The sequence below is a fragment of the Bidens hawaiensis genome, unplaced genomic scaffold (genome assembly GCF_021521415.1).
Source record: "Bidens hawaiensis isolate Kalapana, Puna unplaced genomic scaffold, B.hawaiensis_p1.1 tig00019079_1, whole genome shotgun sequence".
NCBI classification, from domain to species: domain Eukaryota; kingdom Viridiplantae; phylum Streptophyta; class Magnoliopsida; order Asterales; family Asteraceae; genus Bidens; species Bidens hawaiensis.
This window is the reverse complement of record NW_027492896.1, coordinates 334,723-361,691: the sequence shown is the minus strand read 5'-3', so window position 1 is coordinate 361,691 and position 26,969 is coordinate 334,723. Positions and strand designations below refer to the sequence as shown.

Here is a 26,969-nt window from a genome sequence, read left to right as displayed (position 1 = left end):
GGGACACCTACAACAGGATAGAAGCAGTGACCAAGTGAAAGGCCAAGACCACCACACCTACACTTTCAATTTCTAGAGACAGAAACACACAGTAGAGATTTTTATCTTGAAGCAGAAAGATGGAGCTCAAATAGTGACATGAAGATAAAAGGTGCGTGTCACTAATTTGGTCATATATTTAACACTTTCATGACTTCAAATCTGAAGCAAACATCAAAACATAGAAAAAAACTTTCATCTTTTGGCTAAAAAGACAAGATTTCTTGAAATTTGTTCTTGGTTTCCTTTTTATTTTATTATTATTTTTTTTTGGGTTTGATGGGCTTTGTTTCTTGCTTATTTATTGAGCTAATCTCAAAGCTTCAAATCTCTAAACCCCACAAAATTATATCATTTTTAGAGTTAAAATAATCAAGAATCTTGTAAGTTTTTTTCATTACTCTTGCACTTGTTAAATTCTTATTTTTGTTGGTTTACTTTAAATAAACTGAACACATTTTGAACACATCTGAAACCACAAAATCTACAAACCTAATAAAACATTTTTGCCCTAAAAGTAATCAAGATTTCTTGAAAGCTGTTCTTGTTCATATATTGCTGTTGTTTTCTTATATTTTTTATTTTTATTTTTATTGAAATTAAAACCCATCTAAAAGCTCCAAATCTTGAAAACCCCCATCAACTTTTTCATTTTTGGACAGAAAAAAAAACAAGATTTTTGTAAACTTGTGTCTGTTTAAACAAGAAGCAAAATTTTATATAAAAAAATCATTTTTTTTTTGTTTTTAAATAAAAAGTCTAATTATTTTGTTAATTGTTTTGAAATCTTTACAGGGTTTGAATTTATTTGATAGGAAAAAAAAACAAGATATTTGTGAACTTGTGTCTGTTAAAACAAGAAGCTAAATTTTATATAAAAATAAATCATTTTTTTTTGTTTTTAAATAAAAAAGTGTAATTATTTTGTTAATTGTTTTGAAATCTCCATAGGGTTTGAATATATTTGATTCATGATGAACAGATGAGAGGCATAGTTGCAGGCTTTCAATCTTCTTTAGACTCAAATAATAACTGGAAAGAAGTGAGTAATAATAATAATGAACCCATATCAGTTCTTGACACTCGCCGGAGCCCCAGTCCTTCCACCTCCACCTCCACCCCCTCCTCCTCCGTGGGCGGCGGCGGCGGCAGTAACACCACCCCACCAATGCTAACTGTTAATGAGTGGCCGGAATTACAACCAATTCCGGCGGAATTTGAACTCCAACAGCCGAGATTTGGTGGTGGAGTGGAAGACTGGGAAAGTTTCCGGTGGATCTCCGGCCACTTTGATGATGCAGATGCATCTTTAAGCTTACAACAGCTTTTGCAAATTGACCAAAATGCACCTCCCAGCCTCGCCGCAGCGTTTGAAGCTCCTCCGGCTGTAAAATTTAACCTCCAAAACAAATTTCCACTGCTACCGCCGCCGCCTCCGGCGCAATTCCACCACCACAACCTCCCGAAAGCTTTGGGTTTTCGCAAAGATTCGATTTTGAACCCGGGTTTTCGAAAAGTTTCGATTTTGAATCAAGATCACGAATTACCGCTTGAACCATCTCCGGTGGCGGTAATAAAACAAGAACTAGAACTACCACACATCGACCCACCGCCACCGCCACCACACCACCAGCAGCTTATCTGTGAACACCTGTTTGCAGCGGCCGAGCTAATGCTCGCAGGAAACCGCTCACACGCGCAAGGGATATTGGCGCGGCTCAATCACCACTTCACTTTGGGCCCGACTCTGAACAAACCGTTCCAGCGGGCAGCTTTTTATTTCAAAGAAGCAATGCAAATGCAAACACAATCAAACCTTAACCCGAACCGAATAACCACACCCGTTAATGGTATGTTCAAGATGGGAGCTTATAAAATGTTTTCAGAAGTTTCCCCAATTATTCAGTTTATCAACTTCACTTCAAATCAAACACTTCTTGAAGCTCTTGGAGACGTTACCGACATTCACATTATCGATTTTGATATCGCGTTCGGTGCGCAATGGGCGTCGTTTATTCAAGAACTTCCATTAAAAAACAATGGTTGCTCACTAAAGATTACCGCATTCGCTTCACCTTCGACGCACCACCCGTTAGAACTCGGGCTCATGCATGAAAACTTATCACAACTCGCGCAATCTTTCAAGCTTGAAGTTGTGAACTTTGATTCATTCGATCCGCGATGGTTTACGGTTTCCGAAACCGAAACTATCGTGGTGCATTTCCCGATTTGGTCGGTTTCCACTCGGTTATCGTCAATTCCATCAATTCTCCATTTCGTGAAGCAACTCAGACCGAGAATAGTGGTGTCGGTTGATCGGGGGTGTGAAAGGACGGATTTACCCTTCCCGGTTACCTTCTTCAGGGTCTTCAGTACTATGAAGTTTTGTTCGACTCCATTGACCCTGCTAATGAAGTTTCGGATGCGTTAAACAAGATCGAATGTTATCTTTTCCGGTCTCAAATTGAACAGATGGTGTCGGGTAAGCTTCAGTTTCCAGAGCCAATGCCTCATTGGAGGTCGCTGTTTGCAGCCGGAGGGTACTCGTGTGTCAAGTTTAGTAACTTTGCTGAAACGCAAGCCGAATGTGTGCTGAAGAGGATGCGGGTTCAGGGGTTTCGCGTTGAAAAGAGGCAGAAAGCGCTTGTTCTTTGCTGGCAGGATCGCGACCTGATGACGGTTTCAGCTTGGAAGTGTTGAATATGAAGATGAAGTTTGAAGTCTATATATCATGAACCTGTAGAATAAATGTTTGAAGTAATGTCCTTTGCTTTGCTTGGCTGTTTGAATTTGTAAACTTTGGTTTATTGTGACTGATCATATATCTATCTATTCTTGACTGTTTATTAACAATTAACAAGAAGTTAATAAAAAAGTTGTAATATAATGAGTCAACGTATAATGACTCACCTGAATATGATATGGGAAATCCATTCATCCAAATGAGTAACATTTTATAAGGTACAAAGTCAAAGGGGCTGGTGGTTGTAATATAATGTTTTTTTATAGGTGTATCGACTATATCTTTTTTATCGTTGTCGGTTTCAACTAACGAATTGGTTGTTGATGGTCCTACTTTTAATGTATTTGTTTCAAATGGCCCGCGACTGAGAGAAAACTACTTCTGTTTAGGGAAGATCAACGAAACCGGTTCCTGGACCCGAACCGATTCCTACCCGATTTTTGTAGGAACCGGACCCTATCTGATTCAACCCGATGATCCGTGACCGGTTCTTGCATTTCTGAGTGGGGGCGGGTAGGAACCGGAACCGAACCAGAACCGAACCATCCGGAACCGGTTCCTAACCGGTTCTAGCCGTTGGATCGAATATAGCCGTCGAAAATCGTTTTTTTGGCCGTTTTTTGACCGTTGGGGTCAAAAATAGCCGTTTTTTTGGCTCCACCAAGCACCCCACTACTAGTATAAATAGGTATTTGGTGTCATGGGTTCATCACAACACTCAAAACGCAAACCCGAACGCAAAAAAATACAAAAAAACGCTATTACAACGTTTTGAGTTCTCTAAGCTCTTGTTTTCTCTTCTTCTATATTCATATTTGTTGTTATGGCCGCCTCACAATCATCGGTTGGTCAAGGTTCCAACGCCGAACCAAGTTTCGTTCGTATTGTACCTCATAATCGTAATCAAGAGATTTGGTGCAATTGGGATTTGGTTGAATTGAGTGACCATTCATTGAAGGCTCGGTGCAAGTTTTGTGGGATTTATTTAAACCACTTTCGAATTCAAATTTGAAGAAACACATCGAAAAACCGTATTGCAAGGCGTTGAAAAAGAACGTCGATTCGCAACAAACGCAAATGGATAGTGAAGGCGGAATATTTACATACCAAATTGATCGAGTTCAAGATCGTATGGCGAAGTTTGTGATTCAAGAAGCTTTGCCGTTTAGCCACTTCGACAACCCTCGCTTAACCGCCATGATTCGAGATACGCTTCAACCACAATACACTCACGTAAGTCGTCATACTCTTAAACGTTATTGTTTAAAATTGTGGAAGAAGGCCAAAGAGGTACTAATTGCATATTTTGAAAATATAAATACGGGAATAAACTTAACTAGTGATGTTTGGTCGGCTCCACATGGTCTACCCGAATCTTATCTTTGTGTCACCGCTCATTGGGTCAACCCGTCATCGTGGGAAATGATGAAACGCACCATTGCTTTCGAACTCTTTGAGTTTGTTTGAAATTTTAGATTATGATATAAAAACTTATAAACTATAAAATAAAATATTTTCAATGGCATTTGATAACGCGTCGAATAATACATCGGCGGTTGATAAATTAAAATTAAAATATACGCCGATTTGCAATGGTGTATTTTTTCACTCAAGGTGTGTTGCACATATCATTAATTTAATCGTGCAAGACGGACTTGCTTCGGATGAGGTTACATCGGTTATAAACGATTTTAGACTAATGATACATGAAGTTTTTAAGAAAAGTAAAAAAAGACAAATGGAATATAGAAAATTTTGTAAAGATACGGGAAGAAAAGCTTTGGGAGCTAATTGGGATGTACCTCATCGATGGAATTCCACTTGCATAATGGTTCAAAGTGCTTTGAAACAAAGAGAAACTTTACAAATGTTTCATTCTAGTCTTGCCGAGAATGATTTGGCAATCCCCTTTTCAAATGAGAAATGCGAAATTATCAATGACTTATCGACTTTTCTTGAAGTTTTTAAAACATCAATTACGAAACTATCGGGAGCGTATTATCCGACAAGTCCCTTGGTTCTTTCGGAGTTATTTTTAATCGTTAACAATCTTAAAGAATTTGAAAATAAAAGTCCAATGTTTTCAAATATCATATTACCAATGAAGTTTAAATTAAAAAAATACTTTCTTGAATTGCCACCGGTTTTTACTTGCGCCGCCGCTTTAAACCCAATGTTAAATGTTACGAAGGTTGAATGTGTGATAGACGAAATTTTTTCAGCCTTAGATATGCATGAAGTTGACCCAAACTTTTCAACAGAGGCAAAAAATGATTTTAACTTGAATTTTAAATTTATGTATGACTTTTATTTAAATAAATATGGGTCAAACATACGCATGCCTATGCCGGGGGGGGGGGGGGTCTTCATCAAGTTCAAGTGCTACTAGAGTACGAGATCCCATGATTAGCCTTATGAACACCGTTCGCAACGTAACGGCTAAAAAACAAAGGGGTAACACCCCTTCAAGCGAACTAGGAAGGTATAGTGCAAATGATTAATCTACCGGTTTATCCGAAGAGGAATATGGCACTTTTGATGTTTTGGCTTGGTGGAAGGTAAAGGAAACCGAGTTTCCGATTCTTGCCACCATGGCCCGTGATTTACTAATCGTCCAAGCTTCTACGGTAGCTTCGGAATCCGCGTTTTCTCTTAGTGGCAGGGTAATATCGATGAGAAGAACATGACTAAATTCGGAGTCGGTGGAGATGTGCATTTGCTTAAAGGATCACTTGGACTCAATCGATCGTATTCAACACGTAACCACTCTCGAAGATGAAACACCACTTGATGTTCGAGTGCACGACGAACAAGAAGGCATTTCTACAAGTAATTCCGAGGAAGAAGTCGCCGCTCAATAATTACGACGAACAAGAAGGCTTTTCTAGAAATAATATGTCACAACTTTATATTTATAAGTTTAATGTTTTGTTAGTTTGTTTTTGAAGATTTTAAAACATGTAACATTTTTTTTTTGAACTTCTTAAAGTAAATAAAATGAATTTTATGTTAATTGTTTTGTTTATTTTTCATGCTATACAAATACGAATCGTAGTTTAGAATCCAAATCGAAAACGAAAAACGAAAAAAAAAAAAATTTTAACACTGTAACCAGTTGGAACCGGTTACGGTACAGGAACCGGTTTAGGAACCGGTAAGAACCGGTTAGATAGGTTAGGGGTCCGAGGGTGGGAGAACCGGTTCGGTTCCCTAACCGGTTCGAGCCTGGAACCGGTTTAAAAGGGGGTTTTGAATATAGGAACCGGTTAGGAACCGGTTCCGGTTCCGGTTCCTAGTCCCAAACCGTTTTGAACATGCCTACTTCCGTTAGTTGTAGGTTGTCGGAAAAGCGCCTTTGGCTGAAAAACTCACATCTATTTTTCTAGAAAACTCAAACATTTTTGTCCAAACATCTTTGTAATCTTGAATGGGACCTTTAGGAACATTTTTCTAATAGAAGACCAAGTAATAATTATTAAGGTCGCCAGAAACCCAGAACCATCGGTTGGTAATGTTCAAGTGGTGGTAGTTGGTTGGTGGTGGCGATGCTCAAATGGTGTTCAAGTGGTGTTTTTCGGCAAAAATGTGATTTTTCAAGCTAAAAGCGTTTTTCCGGCGACTGCAAGTAACAGTGTTAGAATTCTCTTAGTCGCAGACCATTGGAAACAAATACGTTAAAAGATGAGGCCGTCAGACTACACGCTATAGGCGCCGAAGGAGGGGGGAAAGGGCGCCGAAGGAGGGGGGAACACCGCCGGAGGCCTAGGCTTCTTCTGGACGGTCACCGCGGAGGAGGGTGGGGTGGAGCCCCTCTTTCTCCATCTCTCACACACATGCATATATATATATATGGGTTAGGTTAGAACAAAGACCCACTTGAGTTGTGAAAACTTTAGAAACCCATTCTCAACCATATGTTTTTAATTAAAGATTAAATCTTATGGTCAACAATTAAAGTTAATAAAAAATGTTAAAGTTAATTTACACTCACTCTCATGAAAACATAAATAAACATTAGTAAAAAAATGTAAAAAAAATAGCAAAACAATTTTTTTTATGTTTTCGATGTTTTGTATTAAATGTAACAACATATATTACATGCAACAGAAAAAAAAACAATGTTACATAGGGTTTTCACAACTCAAGTAGGTTTTCATTATATATATATGTATATATATATAGGGATGCCCAAGAGGCTTTAAACCATAGCGGGGCGGGCTTCGAAGTCCTGTGACATTGACGTGATGATGACGTGGCACAGTGGAGGGGCTTCGATGCCCCCACCATAGTGGATAGCCTCAGCAGCCTATTCGTTAATTAGGACCGGCTGCAACCAAAAGATGATAACTGAGATTATTAAAAGTCAACATACCCTTTTACATATACACAGCTTTTTTCAACTTTTACATACTTTTCTATATATATTTTGTTTCAACTTTAAAATATTTAACATGTCTATAAACGTGTTAAAAAGGCCTATCGAGGAATAACCAATTTATTAAGGGATCGACATGATATATAAACACATTTGATTCACAATTAGCACATCCCTAACTGGCTATATGAGCTTTAAAATAAAAATAAAATAAGTTATACGATATTCATGTATGATATCTAGAAAATGTTGTACGAACACCAAGTGAAAAATATCATACAGTCCTTATGATAAAGATTTTAACTGAAAAGTTATAATCTTGTGTGAAGTTGAAGTACGTAATACGTTCAATATAACCTCAAAAATATGTTCGGTGTGAGATGGTGAAGGTATATTACTACGTTGTTGCACCTTTAATAAGGAAAGGTTAGAAAAATGTCACATGAACTTGTATATTGTGTGTTACCATCTTGTACCGTTGCATGAATCAACAACATAATAAAATACCCAATTGCTCTTTTTTCGTGTCATGATGTACACTAAATTGGATTTAAACAATCTAAAGTACAATAAGTTTAATTAGTTTACGACAAAAGTAGGGATTTATCATACTATTATATAAATATAAAAAATGGTTTTACTTGGCTTTAATTTAATTAAATTTTTTAATTAACTGTTGGAAACATGGGGTGATAATTTATGTACATATTTTTATATTAGTAAAATAAAAACATCGTGGTCGTTGTAAACAAACTTTTATATTAATCCTTGCCAAACAACCTTGATAATTGTTGCAGATTTGGACTAACTCTATATTTAATTACATGCTATCTACAATCATTAGACATGCTTTCATTTTAATAAGAATTATTAGTTGAAAAGTAAAAAAGAAACACATACAATTATCAAGGTGGTAAAAAAATAAACAAAATAAAATTATCAAGGTGGTACACTGGTACATAGCGACGTCTCTTTGCATAAGATAGGAGCATGATTAATGTGTGTGAGTTAGCCGTTTCAAAAAAGATAAACATAAACTATAGATTTGCGGTTTCAAATGAATCTTAACATCTATTGAGGTTTTATTGAATTGAGGGGACTTGTCTGAGTTTAAGCCAGAGAAGGCTGAAACCAAGACCTCATATGAAAGAGAGCTCAATGCTTTTCGTCTCTATTCGTATTCTCTGTGCTGTCTTACGTTTATAAGTTTGTTAGCATTTCTTAAATTGTAATTGGTATAATCTGAGTGCTTTATCATATAATTGAAGCTTTAAAAGGATTTGTAAGTCAACTGTTGGATTGCATCTTCATGGTAAAGGAAAGGGGTTGTCGGGTTAACTTAAATGTATCCCAATCTCGACCACCAAATCTACTTTTGCACTATTTCTTCTCGTTAGTGGTTACAAGTCTCTTCTTTCATTTCCTTACACCACTATCACTCTCTTGTACACATCCTTATTCTTCTCGTTACAATACCCATATGCCAATCCGGATGATCCACCATTTTTAGACCCAACACAATTTTCATATATGATCTTTAAATATTATACCCAAAACAATATTACCTTACGAAGTTTTACATCTTACATATTGGATTCATAACATGAAAGCATTGAACTATTTAAATGTCAAACATATCACCACCTTTCATCGCTCTCCAAATCAAGTTGTAGCCACCTTTTTATGTGTACAAGTGGGGCTAGTCAAGTGCTGCTTTTGTGACCAAGAAGACTAAGCCCACCCTCCAAAATCTTACAATCATTTAGTGGCAACATTAAAGGTAAAAGTTGGTCAAGTGGTTCAAATATGATAATATCTCCTTTAATTTACTATTCAAAAAAAGGAACTATAATTAACGAATTCACAAAACATATTTACAAAATATTGAAAAAGTACATTGTTGAAATCATATGCTTATACATTCTTTTATAGAATTTTAATTATTAGTTATTAATAGAGTTGACATTATAATTTCTTATGCGATGTTGATCTCATTTGGTTTGATTTATATCTCGACCTTGACTACTTGAGTTTGTTTGTATGCTACATGATGTGAGACAAATATAACATGGGTTGACTGAAGTTATCGAGATTCAAATATTCAATATTTTTAAAACATAACGTTACCTTTTTTTCCCGTTCTTCAACCTCTAAATCTCACTCTTACTTAAAATTCTCTTCAAATCACCCTCTCACTCCCAATCTCCTCCACCACTTGATTCACCTACATAACTATGAAAACACATAGTCAATATCTTTCTTTCTACCATCTTCTACGCCTGTCTCTCTATCTATATTCGGTGATGTGGCTGGTGGTGACAGAGGTGGATGTATCAGGCGGTGGCAATTGACATTGGTGGAGAGAGTAGAACAAAAGGAAGAGAGACATTGAGGGGCTGCGAACTATCCATGGAGTAGACATCCATGCTCTTTTAACTTCACATAGACCCTACATCACTTTCTTTACCCCATTTAACTCCACCTCACCTTAGGAAAATTGTTTAATCTCCTTTACCTCTCTTTATTCAATGCAAAATTGATTCTTTTATCATTGTATGCTTGTGTAAATAATTCTAAAGCCCATTAACATTTTAATCCACTTTGTATTTAACACCCTACGCGTTAAAGCATACCCCTAAGCTTAATTGAGGTTTACTACATCAATGATTTATTTTAAATTAATAGAAAGCTAATTTAATTAAAGAACAAAAAAAATTATAATTGTCTATTTTTTTTTCCTTTCCGAAGCTTCAAAAATTTTCCACTACAATCTAGGTTGCTGTCCAAGAAACACAAAAGTCAAAGTCAACAACTTCTTAATTGATTTATTTATTAACAAACAATTTGACTTCCAATCCAAACGATCTCTTCAATTTATTTTCTTGAGATGGGTTTAATTCTACGAAACTTCTCATTCATGGCGGGAACCTTATTCGGAATCTATATCGCCCAAAATTACTACGTTCCGGATGTTAAAACTCTAGTAAATGAAGCCTTAACCTCGGCCAAACAACTCGAGGAACGTTACCGGAAGCGTAATTAGGACCTCTGCCTTGATTTCAGGTTTTTTTTATCAAATATTATAAGATCTAATTATTAACAGGATTTGATTGCAGCCTGATTTAGGGATTCTAATGGTTATGTTGAATGGGTTCGAATGTTTTTTTTCATCCGCTTTTATTTTTGATTATTATACGGATATAATGTAACGCGCAGATGATGAAATTTAATCGAATATTAATGTTATTGTTTCATCGAAATTGATAATGTGTTTCATCCAATTTTTAAACCAAAACATTATTGATTGAGCTAGGTTGTGCAAAACCCAAAAAACTGAAAGCGAAGCCAAAACCGAAAACTTAAAAAATGTAACCGGGTGGTTTTTAAAAAACGCGAAACAAATTTTTCGGTTTTTGGCCTCGTTTATGCTCAAATTCAACCATATACTGGTGTTGGCATGTCTGGTTGTTTAGATCATAATATTGTCTTGATGTTATTGCAAGCCTAATCCATTTAGTCAAAGTGATGTTCTTCTCTATAGGGTTGGGTGGGGGGTTCTGATAGTAAATAGTGGAATATTTAGTCAAAGGCGCCCAAGACGCTTGTCTAGAATGTGACCCATGTTTGGAGCAACACCATAAAAGTAAGTGAACTATAATAGATGGGCATATGCTTTGATTTTTTTTACATTCATGTAAACTAGGGTTTTACCCGGCGCAACGTGCCGGGGCAAATTGGTAAATCCTAAGCGTTGTCAGTCCCAATGTTGAGGCGGTAAGTCGACGCGATGAGACTCAAGCATTGGTAAAACCCGGACGTTGTCGATACCGGACATAGAGGCGGTTAGTCTATGCAAATTCAGTGGCTCCAACTGTGTTCGTTATGATACCGAAAATAAAAAAAAATCAACATCCGTCCGGTTTTCTTTACGTTTTTTATGGTACCGGAACTAAAACAAAACGCAGTGAGTCTACGCAGATTCTGTCGGTTTCCGTCAGTTCGTTACGATACCGTTGTAAAGCTAAGTGTTAAAACTAAAAAAAAAAAATCAAATTAAGATATAAAAAAAGAAAATATTTAAACGGTGTTTATTCGGTCGGTAAAACCTGGGTGTTGGCAAAACCCGAGTGTTGTCGGTCCCCGGTGTTGGGGCGCTGAGTATACGTGAATTCGGTCAGGTTCGATTACGTTTTGATGGTACCAAAACTAAAACAAAAGGGTCGATAAAACCCGAGCGTTAACGGTGATTAGGATCAAGTGGAAAAAAACAAATAAAAAGCAAAGGTGGAAGGTGATGATTAGGACCGAATAAAGGAAACAAGGCTATTAGGGAGATTCCGAGATTCGAACTGGGGCAATCCACACGGTCAGAACCAAGCCTACAAACACCTTCAGTCCGCTTGAGAAAACGTAAAGTATATATACTAAAGTATATATACTTTAGTATATATACTGACCAACAAGTTACACAACACCTTCAGTCCGCTTGAGAAAACGTAAAGTATATATACTAAAACAAAAATGGTAACAATTGTGGCGCCAAAATCCTACTTTACATATATTAGAAGATAATATGGACTATGTATTGGGTGACAAACGCTATAGGCGGTTTTTCGACTCGCATTCCCTCATATGGAATCACAGCCGAAGCACTGATTTTTAACTTTTGACAGATTTTCTCTGTAACGATTTTGATTTCTTTAGTTTTGATTGTAAAAGTATGCAAACTATTATGCAAGATCATATATTGTTTTCCTAATAGGGATTGATATTATTTCAAGTATAGGCTGGAATATATTAATGATACATGTAAAAAGTTATATAACTTTTTTCTGAAAAGGATTGTTGTAATTTTGTTCTATTTTATATTCTTATTAAAGCATTCTCATCTCATACATCATCTTTAAATTTTAAAAAATTTACAAAAAACTAACTTTATCCCATCCATCTTTAAATTATAGCAACTTTTTATATATAAAAAGCTACTATTTATCATTCTTTACATTATTGTGATTGTATAAAAACGAGAAATATAATAAAATAATTGTTTGTGAATAAGATAAAGATAAAAATAGTGGATAGGTTGTGGCATATTTTTAAAAATGCGTATTAAATTTTGAAAAATATAACTTTTAGTTAAATTATAGAGTAAAAGATGATGGATGGAATGTGAATGCTATTCAAACCACCAATACGTTGAGTAGATATTCATTTCTTGAGCAACTTTGGATTCATTATGTTCGTATGATCGATAATTTACAAAATGTTTTGACACCCCTGATTATTCCAAAAAAAAAAAAAAGAAAAAAAAAACACATACATAATTAAGTTGGAAAAAGAAAAACCCCACAATACTTGAAAAGAGAATAGTTCAATTGAAAGATGAACTCATAATCTGTAACTTAAAACAAAACCAATGATAACAAGTAATTTGTAATTAATCAATAAAAACAACTAAACATAATGAAACTAAACTAGCAAAAGGCTAGCAACTCAGGATCATTTTGCAATAACTTCATATCTTCTTTCTCCAAACAAATGGCTGTTTCGATACGATTCCTATCAGGAGCCGCCATCAAAACCGTCACATTTTTAGTGTTCAACCAACAATCACTTTCACGGGTGTCTTAGGTATTTGCTGCATACAAGGCCACTACGTTGGTCAAATTACTCAATAGATTCATGTGCAAGAACCAATGGAGTAGGCAACATCAGACATTTATTTCAGACAATATATTTTGTTTATTGCACTCATGGAGTCATGCTACCATTTTAAATGACATGATTCGAAAAATGAACGGAAGGTCTCCAACACAAATTAAAAGTTCAAGAAAACAACAACTATATAACATTAGAAACTAGCAAAATGCTAGTAACTCAGGGTCGTTTTGCAGTATCTCCATGTCTTCTTTTTCCAAACACACGGATGCTTCGATGCCATTGTCATCAGGAGCCGCATAGAAAATCACCAAGTTCTTTATTGTTCCACCAAGAGTAAGTTTTACCGGCTTCCCCCACCCAAAATCAATATCGCTAGTAGGAAACCGATACAAGCTAGAATATATATAAGACTCGTCAAGTCTTTTCGACGTCTCTTGGGCAACTTCAGGTGGCATGGTTGCAGCTATTTCCAATGCAGCTTCAAAATTTGGTATAGATTGAAATGCTGCCTTCCCTTTCCTCATTTCACCAACGGTGAAATGAGGCGCGAGTTCACTTTGATTCTTAGTTGGGAAGTCTATCACGACGATTAGATTCCCAAGCGTCGTTCCAGGCAATTTCTCTACCATCATGCTTCTCAAATCCGTGGGAAAGGCCATGCCACTTGGCTTCAAAGTTCCTGAATTATTCTTGGCTGCAGCAGTCATTGCGCGGTTATGGATTAGCCATGACAGAACTTCTATCTTGGTAGGCTTCTCGATGGGTTGCCCCGCTTCTTTGGCGATGGCTATCACCTTGGCTTTCAGATCGTTTAACTTTCGGTCCGGGAAATAAAAACTCCTTGTCACACAACCATCTCGTGATCTTGCTTTTATGTAGCTTGGCAACTTACTATAATTCACACTTTGGCATGGAATAATATTGGGATTAATTAGTGACGTATCTTTCTTGGCGTTCACTGCGGCCCAATGGTTAATGAAATTTAACAAGCTTCGCGCGTCACCAACTTTGTGAGACAAAGTCGATGCAACCGCTACCCCTCCACAAGCAAATTTGTTCACTTGAACCGCTAACGGGCATGTGACACCTTCACTATCACCTCTAATGTGTGGGTCAAACCATAACAAGTCATTTGGAAAGAGTGGATGAAGATCTTCGTGATTTGATCGTTGTAGGAAATCCGAGAGGGAGCTGTCATTGCTTGCTTCAATATACTCGACCCCCTCGTCGTTGCAATCAACGAAAGTCGGGCGATATTTCTTCACCCTGCCAGCAAACGGATAGTATTGCGTTAGGGTCTTCGATAGCGAGTTCTTCAACTCGGGTGTTTTGTCATGGGAACTTTGATCAATATTCGGGTAGAATGCAACAACCGGGGTGTGTGTTTCTATCGCCACTTGATCTAACACCGAGAGATTGTATGTTCGGTTGCGAGAAGGGGTCGGGGAAGAGGGTTTGATGATCTCTCTGGAGACAATTGTGTGAAGCTGTCTTCGACCAAATCTTAAAAGCTTGGTCAACATTTTGCTCAAATAGGATAGTGACTACAGTGGTGGTGTATTTGTTCTTATAGATATGATTTGCATGCCCTAAACAAATATATATATATATCATGTAGAAGCATCCCAAGTTTGACTCCAAAGTAGCAAACAATGCTATTACCACATGGTGGTTGGGATCATCGAATGACAATAAGCTAATTTTAACATTGATTATTATATTAAAAAGTGTTATAATTAAGTTTTATTATATGCTAAACTTTATATAATACACATGGCCAGAATATGCATATACGTATATTTACTTTAATATTTATTGTTTGGGTCATCTATTTAATCCAAAGTGAACTTACGAAGTGTTTTATTTATTATTTGGAGTTACCTTGCGGGATACGATAGAATTCTATATATTTTGAAATATTCTAACTTATTAAAGCACGTGTCAAAGTCATTTATGATACCAGGTAGCATGAAACAAAATTTTGTACAAGAACTCTCTTCATCGCATTTTTGCGTCAATCTTTTCACCTCAACGTCACATGTTTTTTTAAGATATTGATGGTCGTCAGAGAGGACTGTAATCACTAAGGTTGGCGGTGATAGTTAAATTGAGAGAGGATGAAGAGAGAGATGAAGTGGCGTTAGATGGAACTTGGAAGAAGATTAAGCGGTTGAGTACTCTTTTCTTATAAGGTATATTGGTTTTTAATGGTCCCAACTATTACATTTTGTTCGCTGCTGGTCCCAACTAATGAATTGGCTACTGATGGTCTCAACTTTTAAAGTATTTGTTTCTAATGGTCCGCGACTAACAGAATCCTAACGCCGTTAGTTTCAAGTCGCCGGGAAAACGTTTTTGGCCGGAAAATTCAAATTTCTTGCCAGAAAACACCACCTGAACACCGCAACCACCACCAATTGACTCACAGCTAACCAACTACCACCACTTGAGCACCATCAACCGATTCCGACGATGGTTCTAAGGTTTCCGACGACCTCCATAATTGAGGCTTTTACTAGAAAAGGGTTCCTAAAGGTCCGATACGAAGTTAACAAGATGTTTGGGACGAAAATGTTGAGTTTTCGGGAAAAAAATTGAGTTTTCCGGCCAAAACCGTTTTTTCGGCGACCTGAAACTAACGACGTTAGGATTCTGTTAGTCGCGGACGGCTAGGAACAAATACTTTAAAAGTTAGGACCATTAGTAGCCAATTCATTAGTTGGGACCAGTAGTGACCAAAAGATAATAGTTGGGATCATTAAAAACCAATATACCTTTAGATAATCGTTTTGATAAATACTTTTTTAAGACCATGTGTCGTGGTGGAGTGGGGATGCCACTCCCTGTCATATCACTCAACTTTAACATGTTAAATCGTTACACTTGATGCAATGTGAGCGCAAAACTAGAATTTGCCCTTTTGGCTTCAGACTAATCATACTATCTTTTTCGAAAAGAGTGGAACCCACAACCAAATTCAACCAATCATATAATCTTACTCATATTTTAATTAGTTTTAATAATAATAATATTTTTTTCACTTAAATTGTAACACACTTTTGAGTAGTGAATACTCTCCCTTTACGTGACGGTGACAGTGACACTGAGAGTGGCTGACATAACTTTTTGTTATGTACAAGCCCATTCACCACATAGCCTAATTGCACCAATTTTAAAAATTGTTTTTTTCAAGTACACTATTTTGGTAAAATAGCTCAATGTGCCCACTAAAGTCATGTTTACTCGTATAAACTAAGTTTTTTTGAAGAATGAATATAATAGTGATTTAGTGAGTGAAGTTAAAATCCTTTGTGATATGAGATGTCTACTGTCTATACTGATTTTGACTTTTCAAGCCCGACTTACTAACCACCATTAAGGAGGAAACCAATCACTATGAAAGCACCCCCTTGAGTCAGGTTTTGAATGCTAGACCACAAAGATCCTAAGTTTTAACCATGACTTCCATACCATTAGACCACAGGCGAATTACAATTAACATATATATGTATTTCTGTGATGATTATTTATTTGTCGGCCTCTGGGATAATATTGATTAATTATAATTTGCCCAACTAGATTGACTTTGGTCAGTGATTAATGTATTTTATGCATGACTGGGTTGGGTTTGGTTTGGTTTACTTAGTTTATGTATCCGTGATGAGCGTGCAAATTTTTTTTTAACAAAAGCGTTATTCTATCACTTAGAAGTTAGTAAACAACTACCTCAAATATTCTACTTTTATAGTTTTATTTACGTTATATTGATCACTAAAAATGAATCAGAAGTCAGAACTTACACATGAAAAATGAATCATTCTAACTTCTTGTCCCTCTACACACTTTTAAATAAAATTTTATTTGTAGCATGAAACATAACAATGCGTAAATATTCCCCATGATCTGATAGCATGAAACATTACACTTTATAGACGCCGACTATGTACGCTGTGCGAGTCTGGGCTGAATTAAACAACGCGACACAAACATATAGAAATCATAGCATTGATCAACTTGTTCAATTCCTTTATAAACAAATAAATAAATATAATCTGATTCTTATATTTTAAAGTGATCTCAAACCACTGTCATAATCTTGATGTTATAAAGTTGTTTATTTGGCCCACCCCACAGGTAAGGGTATGCGAGTACCATAGGGCATAGGATATATAGAAACATAAATATATTCAAATGGCTGAATAAATTAAAATCGGATCATAAGACTATGTGTTGTAGATATGGTTAGTTAATATAAAATGATGTCACATCACCTGCTACGTAGGAAATGCGACAGTAAGTTACTAACTCACCAAACTTGTACAATTGGGGGGGGGGGGGGGGGCGGTTAGTACGTTAATTGAAATGATGGTGATGCTTGGACTAGTAAAAAACACTCTTAAATCGTAATGATGGTGATGCTAGGTGATTGTAGGTGCCCCCAAATGTTTTTGCATCAAGACACTAATTCATATTCTGAGAGTAACCATAACTTTTATTCTATAAGCATAGGTAAAATTGTCCCTGTTCCGTTGTAAACATATGCTTATTTTGACAAACACATTACGAATAAGTTGTTTCGTCCTTGTACCGAAGCTGCGATGCATTACCATCAAAGTTTCCCATAGGTGAAGATTTAGTTTGTAACTTTCGGTGCAATTGACATTCTGGTTCAATGACATTGGGTGATAGTTAAGACTTGAGATCTTTCACTACTAGAAAACTAGCATTTGTGACCACATTTTCGATTGCAAACGGTTGCAATTACCCTGCTGCGACCATTTTGCATCAAAAGCGCGGTGGGAAAAACGTATGTCGCAATTGCTATAATGCAACAAATTTGCGACTGCCATTACATTTTGACCAAATTTGACGACAATTGCCTCCGTCGCAAATTTTAAGACCAATACTGTGGTCGCAAATACTGAGACCACTGTTGCGGTCGCAACTAAGTTAGATTGGCATTTTCGGTAGCAAATTTGCTACGGTTTTTTCTGGTAGTAAATTTTGATGGCAATTGCTCAATTTTCTAGCATTGTTTGAGGTCTCAGGTTCGAAACTTGAATCAAGGGGCTTTTCCGTGGGTTTCCCCCTTGATGGCGTTCCTTGGTGAGTCAAGCCTGAAGTGTCAGAATCAGTAAAAACGGCTTGCATCTCGCCTCAGAAATTCTCACTTGGGTATTTGGGGTAGTTCCAAACACTATTTAAAAAGTTTGTAACTTTAGGTGAAGAAAACCAAGAGAAGACGGACGATGGTTGTTAGAACAACTTAAATAGTTAAACTTGGTGTGAGCTTTTAAAATAATATCAAAAGTTTATCAACTTGTCAAAATTTTGTTCACAAGAAACACATCAGAGAGAAAATAGTTTTTTCAACTTTTTATTTCTTTTTAATTCGTGTGATTGTTTAATTATTTATTAGTTTTTTTAAAAGGGATTATTTATTAGTTATTACTTGTTTCCATTCTATATGCATCAATGATTCGACGTACTTTATATACTGATAGAATGTTAAGAGATCTTGGAAAAAATTGACAACTAAATGATTTAAAGATTAGAAGCTAGTAAAGAACTGAACAACATTAGAAAATGTATGAACTTTGAATGTTTGACTTACTAAAAAACACAAATTCAAGCTTCTTTCTTGCATCTTTCACATCATGTATTCGATTAGTGAGACTACTTATTCGTATTTAGTTCACAGGAGCGACAATAACGCGGTATAGCACTGATAACGTTATCAACTTTGATTAGTTACTAGCTTATACTGTCTTCATCACATAGAGTATACATATCTTATTTCACTCTCCTATTATTAAACGCCTTGTCATTTAGAAGAATGGTGTATTCATTTTATTTTATTTCAATGCTTCGATGGCTTGACCTTTGGGTGCCTGCTGGTACAGAAAGTCAGAAAGGGTAAGAAAAATCCACGCATGGCCTTGTGGGAGTTGACGTAAATTTCAATATAACTTTATATATTTATACTGGAAAGCTGTTCTAAAGGTAAAAGATGAAAACATCTTTATCGAACCACAACGCCTCTATATCATGAACAAACCAAGACATGGAATCTAATCAATAAACCACCCTCAATGTGACAACTGAGTGGCTAACAACACTAAAGCAAGCCCAATGGATTAAAATTTTGGAGCAAATAGAGTTTATTGCTCGCCTAGAGGACAGTTGTTTGCACTTTGCAGCCAAATGTTGACTTGAAACCAAATCATGCGTATGTTGACCACATGTTAAATATCTAATGGCACATGCATCATGTTCAAAAGGGCCTGCTGGGCTTGTCTTTTGCCATAAAAGAACCGATAAATATGAAGCTTAAATTGAATGAATTGTTTACTATTTGAATTATTTTTGGTTATTTACTGAGTTTGAGCTAGAATATAATAAATCTAAAGTTTAGTATATATAGAAGGTTCTGCAATTTTTTTCTTTAGAACGACGACTTTCTTGTATTTAGGCTATCGCACCCTCCAAATTTGGAAAGCCCTGATGCCCCATTCTGGCCAGACTATGTTGTCTTAACCGGGCCCACGCTGGCTTCAGAGTTTGGCTTGGGCGTTCCCCCGTGAAGCCATACCGCCGGCTGCCAATTGACAGCCTTGTGCCACCACAAGAGTAGAACTCTCTGGCGTAACACATGGTAGGACGAAAACCCGAGTGGGCTCAGGATTCGAACCGACAACCTTTGCACAAGGCCTAGCTCAAATCCATCATTGCCAATATCCACCCAAATATGACACAAGTGGGATCGAACTTGAGTGGGCTCAGGATTCGAACTGACAACCTTTTGCAATTAGTTTTATTGTATTAAGCTTATTCTCTCCAAAATCCTTGTGTAAATAACCAAAAATAATTGGTTTCCTTTCACTCTCTAGTTATTATAATTATTATATTATAATAAAGCAGTGATCTTTATCTAGTGGTTTGACTGATTATGTGATAACTTCACTATGATCAAATATAGAATAGAAAAGCAAATATTATGATGACTATTTCAGTGAAAAATCAAAGAATAAAAGAAGACCTGGTGAGAGCATCAAGAACAACAACAGCAATGCCTCGATTATCAGTCTTGCCTGACTTCTGTTGATTATCTCCTTTTGCGGTTATGTCGTCGTAAAATGCCCGAGCAGCCAACTTCACCAATCTAATTGATTCATGAATATGTAAGCAAATGAATTACATAACTCCTAATTAATAAGAGCGTAAATAATTAGGGATTTTGTTTACTTGTTGAATGGCTCGATACTCATGCTAATAGGATCAAGTAGCTAGGGTTTTGACCGTTGAATCCGGTGATATGTTGAAATAAATAGATAATTAGTTCCGGCACCGATCTGGCGACTCACCACCGTCCACTGGAAACAACGAATCGGCCACGGAAGGAAGCGGAAAGGAAATTGTGAGGTTTATCTCTATTTAAAGAGGCCAAATTTGGGTTGCCTTTTGGCCCATATGAACACCCGAACTATATTTTAACACTGGTATATATTCTTTTGAGAAATGTTGGAAAACTTACCAACCTATGATAGGTGGGGTTAAGTTACAGGGTGAACGACTAAACGAAGTCATTGATGGGTGACCGAGGATAATACCTATAAAATATTTCTGATAAAATCGTAAAAATTTAACCTACTAAACGAAATAACAGGGTGAGCGGGACATACTCGCCCCCTCAAAAGTTGTGTTCCTAATTCGATTCTTTTTTTATAGTTATTTTATATGAATAAGTATTGTTTGTGTTAAAAAGAAACTAAATAAAAGTTGAAAGAAGACTATGTAGGTAAAAGATGAGCATTTTCATGAAAGGACGGTTAGAATTGGAATGGAAAAAACTTAAGTAGTGCAAGGTGGATGAAAGGCGGCAAAAGAGGGGTGGGGGGTGTTGGGGGACACTTCTATACTCTACACCTTAAAATTAGTTGCTACGCTTATTTCTTTTACTAAACGGAACTTGAATTTTTTTTACAAACCTTATACATGCTTTAAGCCTTGAAGGGGTTTCTTTAGAATAGTTTGGACTATGTTTTTTATGGAAAGAACTTCTTAATGACTTGTAGTACGATAGTCATAGCGTGGACTATGCTTTTTAGATCAACTACAACTATACAAGTAAAGGAACAGTGTTAACTTTGTCACAAAAGTTTGTCTTTCATTACTCGGCGTTGACATGGTAGTAATCATTTGTTTAGAGAGAAAGGGGTAATTGTAGTATTACCATTGGAGGGACTATATATACAATGTGATTTGATTTATTAATGACCGACAGTATATCAACATCACAAGTCGTTAGGTCACGTGCATGTGTTGTGTTGCATTTAAAAAAATACTATAAGCAACATGTATAGTAATCCCTATGTCGCACAACATATGCATACACATTGCGCTAATGAGGATCAACACACATGCGTACACAAAAATTTTACACTCTATGCCTCAAAAATAACAAATTTAAAGTACATATAGCACGAGGTGTCACGAATTTGTGACATTGGTGCTAATGGTATCACCAAACACGCAACAGCAACATAAACCTTTAAAAAAATCATATGTAAAAATGAATATGCCATAATAAAAAGAGATTCATGCATGAACAAGTAGTACCTAATGCAACACCACTAGTACATCTATTTCATATAAATACTACACAGTAGCGGAAGAATCCCATTCCCACGGCGCCTTGTTTGAAATTTAAATTCAAATTCAAATAAATACGTTTTCATTTCAAAACCCTCGGTGCCTGCCTAGCAGTTCACGGTTCACCTGGCTGAACAGCTCATATTTAGCATTCGCAATGTCGGTGAGTGATTGTATTTTTGTTCAATTCCTATACATCTGCTTAACTTGAAAAAACCTAATCAAAGTTAAGTGAAGAAGATATATTGTAATTCAGAGCTTGACGTTCAGCACATTACTCGTTAAGTTATAATGCATCTTGTGCTCGTTGTCACTTATGAGAGCTCAAGCTCGAGCTTCGCCCCTCTTCTTCTAAAGCTCAAGTTGGGCTTGTGAGTCAGTTTTCAAGCTCGGGTTTGGCTGTTTATTATTTATTAATTACTTTATATACTTTTTTAATTATTTTTATATATTTTAAGAAAAATTTAAAACAGCCTAAGCTCAAGCTTGTGTAGTACCTTGAAGGCTTAAACAAGCCAAAGCTTGGCTGTGCAGTATGAAGTTAATGCATAGAAGTCCAAAAGAGAGAAAACCTAAAAATAAACAAGGCTCGAGCTCTGGCTTGATAACCACATGATTTTGGGGACATTCATCCAAAACAAGAGAAATTGACGACTCTGTCAACTATTCATCCAGATTAATTAAATGCACTAAAATGTAGCATGCTTTGATTAATAAACCACAATAATTAATTACACTCTGTGTTAGATGATTTTAACTGTATGTATTATGAAACCACATGTGCAGGCAAAAACCGTCGAAGTTAGCAATCTTTCTTTAAAGGCTTCACTAACAGATGTAAGCGAGTTCTTTTCGTTTTCAGGCGACATTGTGTATGTTGAGGTCCAAAGGTTGATATGGTAATTTCCACATTCGTGTTTTTTTTATACTGTTAACGCTAAATATAAGCTTTGCTTGCAGTAATGATGATTGCTCCCAAAACGCGTTTGTCACCTTCACAGACTCGCAAGGTGCAGATACTGCTGTTCTCCTTTCTGTAAGTATCTAACTTCTAGCTCGGAAGAGGATATTCACCTTTACATGAATACAATAAAGTTTAGATTTCAACATGTTAATCAGGGAGCAACAATAGTTGATATGACTGTCACTGTAACCCTTGCACCGGAGTACAACCTTCCACCAGAAGCTGCAACGACTCTTCCTGTAAGAAAGCCCCTTTTCTAAATGCTTACAATTTTCATTTCCATACGTTATTAACAAGGGTGTCAAACATATCGGGTTGGTTAGTTGGCTGGTTGAATTGGTTAACTCGAACAGAACTCGTATTTTTATTCGTGTAAAAACATCGAACATGACCTGATTAATCATGTAACTCGAACATGACCTGATTAATCCGTTTATCTAAATGGGTCAAACAGGTTGGCGGGCCAGGCTGCTAATTTGTTAATCATGTTGTACATAATGGGTTAAATGGGTTAGTGGGTCAACTTGTTTAAGTAAACGAGTAAAAAAAAGTCGACTTGAACATTACCCGTTTGATTGAAAAATGGGTTAACAGGTCGACATGTTTTACTAACTGGTTAGCGGGTCGATAGTCAAACGAGTTTAACGGTCGACCTGCTTAGTTAGACGGGTTACATGTCCCATTCAATTAAACAGGTCAATCTGAATGCTACTTGGTGGGCTGTAAAGAAAAAAGGGTTAAACAGGTTAGCTGGTTGACCTGTTTAATTAAACAAGCACGACCTGTTTTTTTTAAACAATTGGTTAAATAGGTTAGTAGGTCGACCTGTTTAATTAAACAGGTTAAACCACGTCAACCTGAACACCACTCATTTATTAAGCGGGTTAAATATGAATATATCACAACCCAAAACCTTAATATTTTCGTGCCGTATCAAAAATTGCCACCGGTACATAAACTCATCAAAAAGCTCATTACAGCCACGTGGAAGGAACACTTACACTCCTGCTAAAGTTAAGCCGGAATCCACTTTGAGCAATATGTTTGCGAAGGGTGTTGTTTTGGGTAAAGATGCAGTCACTAAAGCCAAGTCCTTTGACCAGAAACATGGACTTACTCAAAAAGTCAACACGGGCACGTCCATGGTCACCGAAAAAGTCAAAGATATCAACCAGAAGCTTCAGATTTCCAAGAACACCAAGTCAGCATTTGCAGCCGCTGAACAAACAGTTAGTAAAGCCGGTTCTGCTATTATGACAAACAAGTATGTTGTTACTAGTGTGTCATGGGTAACTAGTGTAGTTAATAAAGTGGTCAAAACTGCATCGCAATCAGGTCAACAGACAGAGGAGAAAACGGGTAAGGGCGAAAATGGAAATAAACAAAACGTTTATTCAATGGAGTCACCCAAAGGCTTGGGTCAAACCGAGCCCAAACCTGCATTGGTTCAAGGTTTGAGTCAAACCGTTTGTTAATCTAGACTGACTCTGTGTCTGTTCTTGTTAAAGTATTGGTCTTCAAATTATTTGGCAAGACCTTATTATGTTTATTTAAACTCAGGTTATGCACTATTGAGACATTGATAGTCTTGAATCTTGTATGTGTTTAACTAGTTTGTTTATGTTTTGTTTATTGGTCAAGATTTAAAGTGATCAAAATGCTTATATGAACAACTTTGTTTCAACATGATCATGTGTTTTCATCAAATAGGAACATTGAGGGCTATGTTTAGTAAAGCTTGAACTTGAAATCGTTTATTAAATGAATTTATTTTTAGGTCCGAGATCGGCCTCAAGCTTGGTTAAGCTCGGCTCAACTCAAACTTTTAACAAGTTGATTTCCAGTAACTCACAACTTGCCTTGTTTACACTATTTTTATGTGTATAATATGTTTCAACCTACAATTACTGTTAATAAAGTTAGTGAATTTAAAAAGTTTTAGAATATACAAATATGTTTAGTATGCTAATACATGTTTTATTGGAAGTTTTAATAAGTCTTTTACTGTTGTAGTTTTCTATTTTCATTCTTAGTATGATGTTACACTGAATGAAGTCATTAGTCATTACCATTGAATGGTAACACCCCAATTATCCAAAGACTATGTTCAAGTTATGACAACATTTTAATAAAAAGACATATGTACTTGTACCAGTGGTGACAACCCTTTAATAAAACGACGTATGTCCTCGTCATGACAACACTTTAATAAAGGGACTTGTTTTTGAGTTAGGGTACCCATAGGATAAAACACCAGACGGTATTAAGGATATAAAATATAAATCTTGATTAGTAAACCTTTAGAATACTATGTGACCAACGAAACATTTGTCAAAACCAGATAAGATAAACAAACAATGTCAACTAAACCAGTTAATAATACATGCAAACCCCTAACGCCAAAAGAGGTTGATCTCCTTGCATTAAGAGATTGGGGCATAGAAAGACAACTATGGTCTTCCACAAATAGACAATAACACAAAACGAGTAAGTATGAGAGCCCACCCAAGGCGAGCGTTACAAAAAAAAATCAACAACTAAGGTAGCATCAGTAACACCCTCACCTCTCTCATTTAATACATTACAACTCTCATAGTCTCATATACACATGCTTATTCGCACGCCAATCGTTGGCCATATGAAAATCTTTGATATGTCTGTGACGAGACTTAACGATCTTCTATTTTGTAGATATCCTCTCCCCCTCATGTCGTGATGTGCCACTCTTTGTGCTACGACTCGGGCCTTCGCAAGTCTCTAGGCTTGGATTCATATAGTAACAAGAATCTTTACAAATTACTAAATAAACCTTGTTATAGTAGTTTATAAATCCGCTATATATTTTGTTACTGAAAATCGATTGATCCTGTAGATTTTGAAATGATATATCACTGGAGTCGTCAACCCCATCTTACTTCAATTAATTAACTTGTTATTAACCTTGTTGGCTACGGTTTATTTTTTCCTTTCCTAGCCTCTTTTGGGCTTATTTTTTTAGGGTGAACGTTATGTTTATTGCACACCATTGTCATTCTAGGTTTATGAAAACACTTAATTCTAGGTTTGTCATAGTTAAGCATGTCACTTGGTTTTAGCCACCTATAAAATTTTACAATAACTTAATAATATTAAAACTTGAAAGACTTGGTAAAATATTAAAGTTCAACGAGATTATTACATAAAATAAAAATCAAGTGTAAAACTTAAGGTGGCATCAAACATCCAATATTCAAATTATTGACCGTTTGTACAACCATTTGATTTCAAGACTTGAATGATCTCTTTAGGGTCCCATGTCCCCTAAAGGCTCCACTCGTGAATGATGTAGATTGGTTTTAGTTTCAATCTTGAATGATTTCTACCATTCAGATTTCATGACGAGTACCCGTCACATAATGGTGATTTTGAGCATTTGTAGCGCGCCACCATCCGGACACTTCCTCGTCTGCCATCTCTCTCCTCTATCCCCTCATAAAACCGAATGAACCCACGTGTATATTTTGATAAACACGCTCTCATTTCCCCTATGTTTCACCTAGATGCCATCGAAAATTCGGGCATCAAAAGCAACCCAATACATTTATTTCCAAAAACAGTATGCTCGACTAGTTTTTTAAAACATGGTATCGGATTGGATTAAAATTCAGTTGTGTGATGACTAAAATCCGAAACTCTGAAGGAGCCAGATTTGTTTGGAAAAACACATTTCAAATGAACAAAATGTTTCCTTTATTCGATCAAAAGGACATTTTCATCTTTTCCCCTTTTATTTGTATACTTATTGCCTATCATGTTTGGGATTGAGTTTGAAAAATACTTATTGGCTTTTTCAAAAAGCCAGGATTTAAAGCTTTTGAAAAAGTGCTTTTTAACCCTTTCAAAAAGCTAAAATAGGGAAGATTTTTATGATTGTCAAACATATTTTAATATATTAGCTTTTTGAAAACACCAATAAGTAAATAAGCATTTTTCAAACTCAATCCCAAACATGCTCGCAATAAGGTAAACAGTGGAAGCAATTATTATGCAGTCGGAGTAGACCCAATGTGTCTGATATCCATTCATGTTAGTTTTTCTCAACTGAAATAGGAACTCAATTTTATAGTAGTAAAAATGGACACAAAAAATAATTATATTTAAAGATATAATCAAGGGACGGTTGCAATCTTTCATACATCATTGATTGTCCCAAAATAAGCAACCAATTATTATGGTAATTTAGCTAAATAATATATCTAATTACATCTGGGGCGTCAGCCACAATAATTGTCCACAAATTTACCAAAATAGCCTCATTCTTCACCACCAAACGCTCCTATACTTGTAATTTCCACCTGTACTCCACTTATTCTAGCACCGACATTCTTAAATCTCTCCGAATCGCCGTAGACCCACCACCGACATCATTACCTAATTCAATTAAACCCACAAATTATTATTATTATTATTATTATTATTATTATTATATAATTAAAAACCAACAAATGTTAATAAAATGTTGAATCTGCTAATAAGTTTATCAAACCCACTTCATT

The 26,969-nt window shown here is 36.2% G+C and overlaps 2 protein-coding genes and 1 pseudogene across 2 annotated transcripts; 2 read left to right on the top strand and 1 right to left on the bottom strand.

Annotated features, from left to right (window-relative positions):
* Window positions 1–1,021: 1,021 nt before the first annotated feature.
* Window positions 1,022–2,739, top strand: LOC143557655 (scarecrow-like protein 6; annotated as a pseudogene).
* Window positions 2,740–13,015: 10,276 nt separating this feature from the next.
* Window positions 13,016–14,350, bottom strand: LOC143557639 (akuammiline synthase 1-like). The gene has a single exon (XM_077046671.1). It carries the CDS (start codon window positions 14,339–14,341, stop codon window positions 13,016–13,018), a length of 1,326 nt encoding a protein of 441 aa, XP_076902786.1. The 5' UTR covers window positions 14,342–14,350.
* A 7,234-nt stretch (window positions 14,351–21,584) lies between these two features.
* LOC143557638 (binding partner of ACD11 1-like) lies at window positions 21,585–24,065 on the top strand. Its single transcript, XM_077046670.1, has 5 exons — window positions 21,585–21,633; window positions 22,257–22,360; window positions 22,431–22,506; window positions 22,590–22,673; window positions 23,415–24,065. The coding sequence occupies exons 1-5, from the start codon at window positions 21,628–21,630 to the stop codon at window positions 23,907–23,909; spliced, it is 765 nt and encodes a 254-aa protein (XP_076902785.1). The 5' UTR covers window positions 21,585–21,627; the 3' UTR covers window positions 23,910–24,065.
* The last annotated feature ends 2,904 nt before the right edge of the window (window positions 24,066–26,969 follow it).

Bases quoted from the DNA above. Each gene is read 5' to 3' on its own strand.
- LOC143557639 (XM_077046671.1), bottom strand. From the start codon at position 14,341: ATGTTGACCAAGCTTTTAAGATTTGGTCGAAGACAGCTTCACACAATT.
- LOC143557638 (XM_077046670.1), top strand. The intron at 22,361-22,430 runs GTTGATATGGTA...CTTTGCTTGCAG, and splicing joins GTGTATGTTGAGGTCCAAAG to TAATGATGATTGCTCCCAAA. The intron at 22,674-23,414 runs GTAAGAAAGCCC...AGCTCATTACAG, and splicing joins AAGCTGCAACGACTCTTCCT to CCACGTGGAAGGAACACTTA.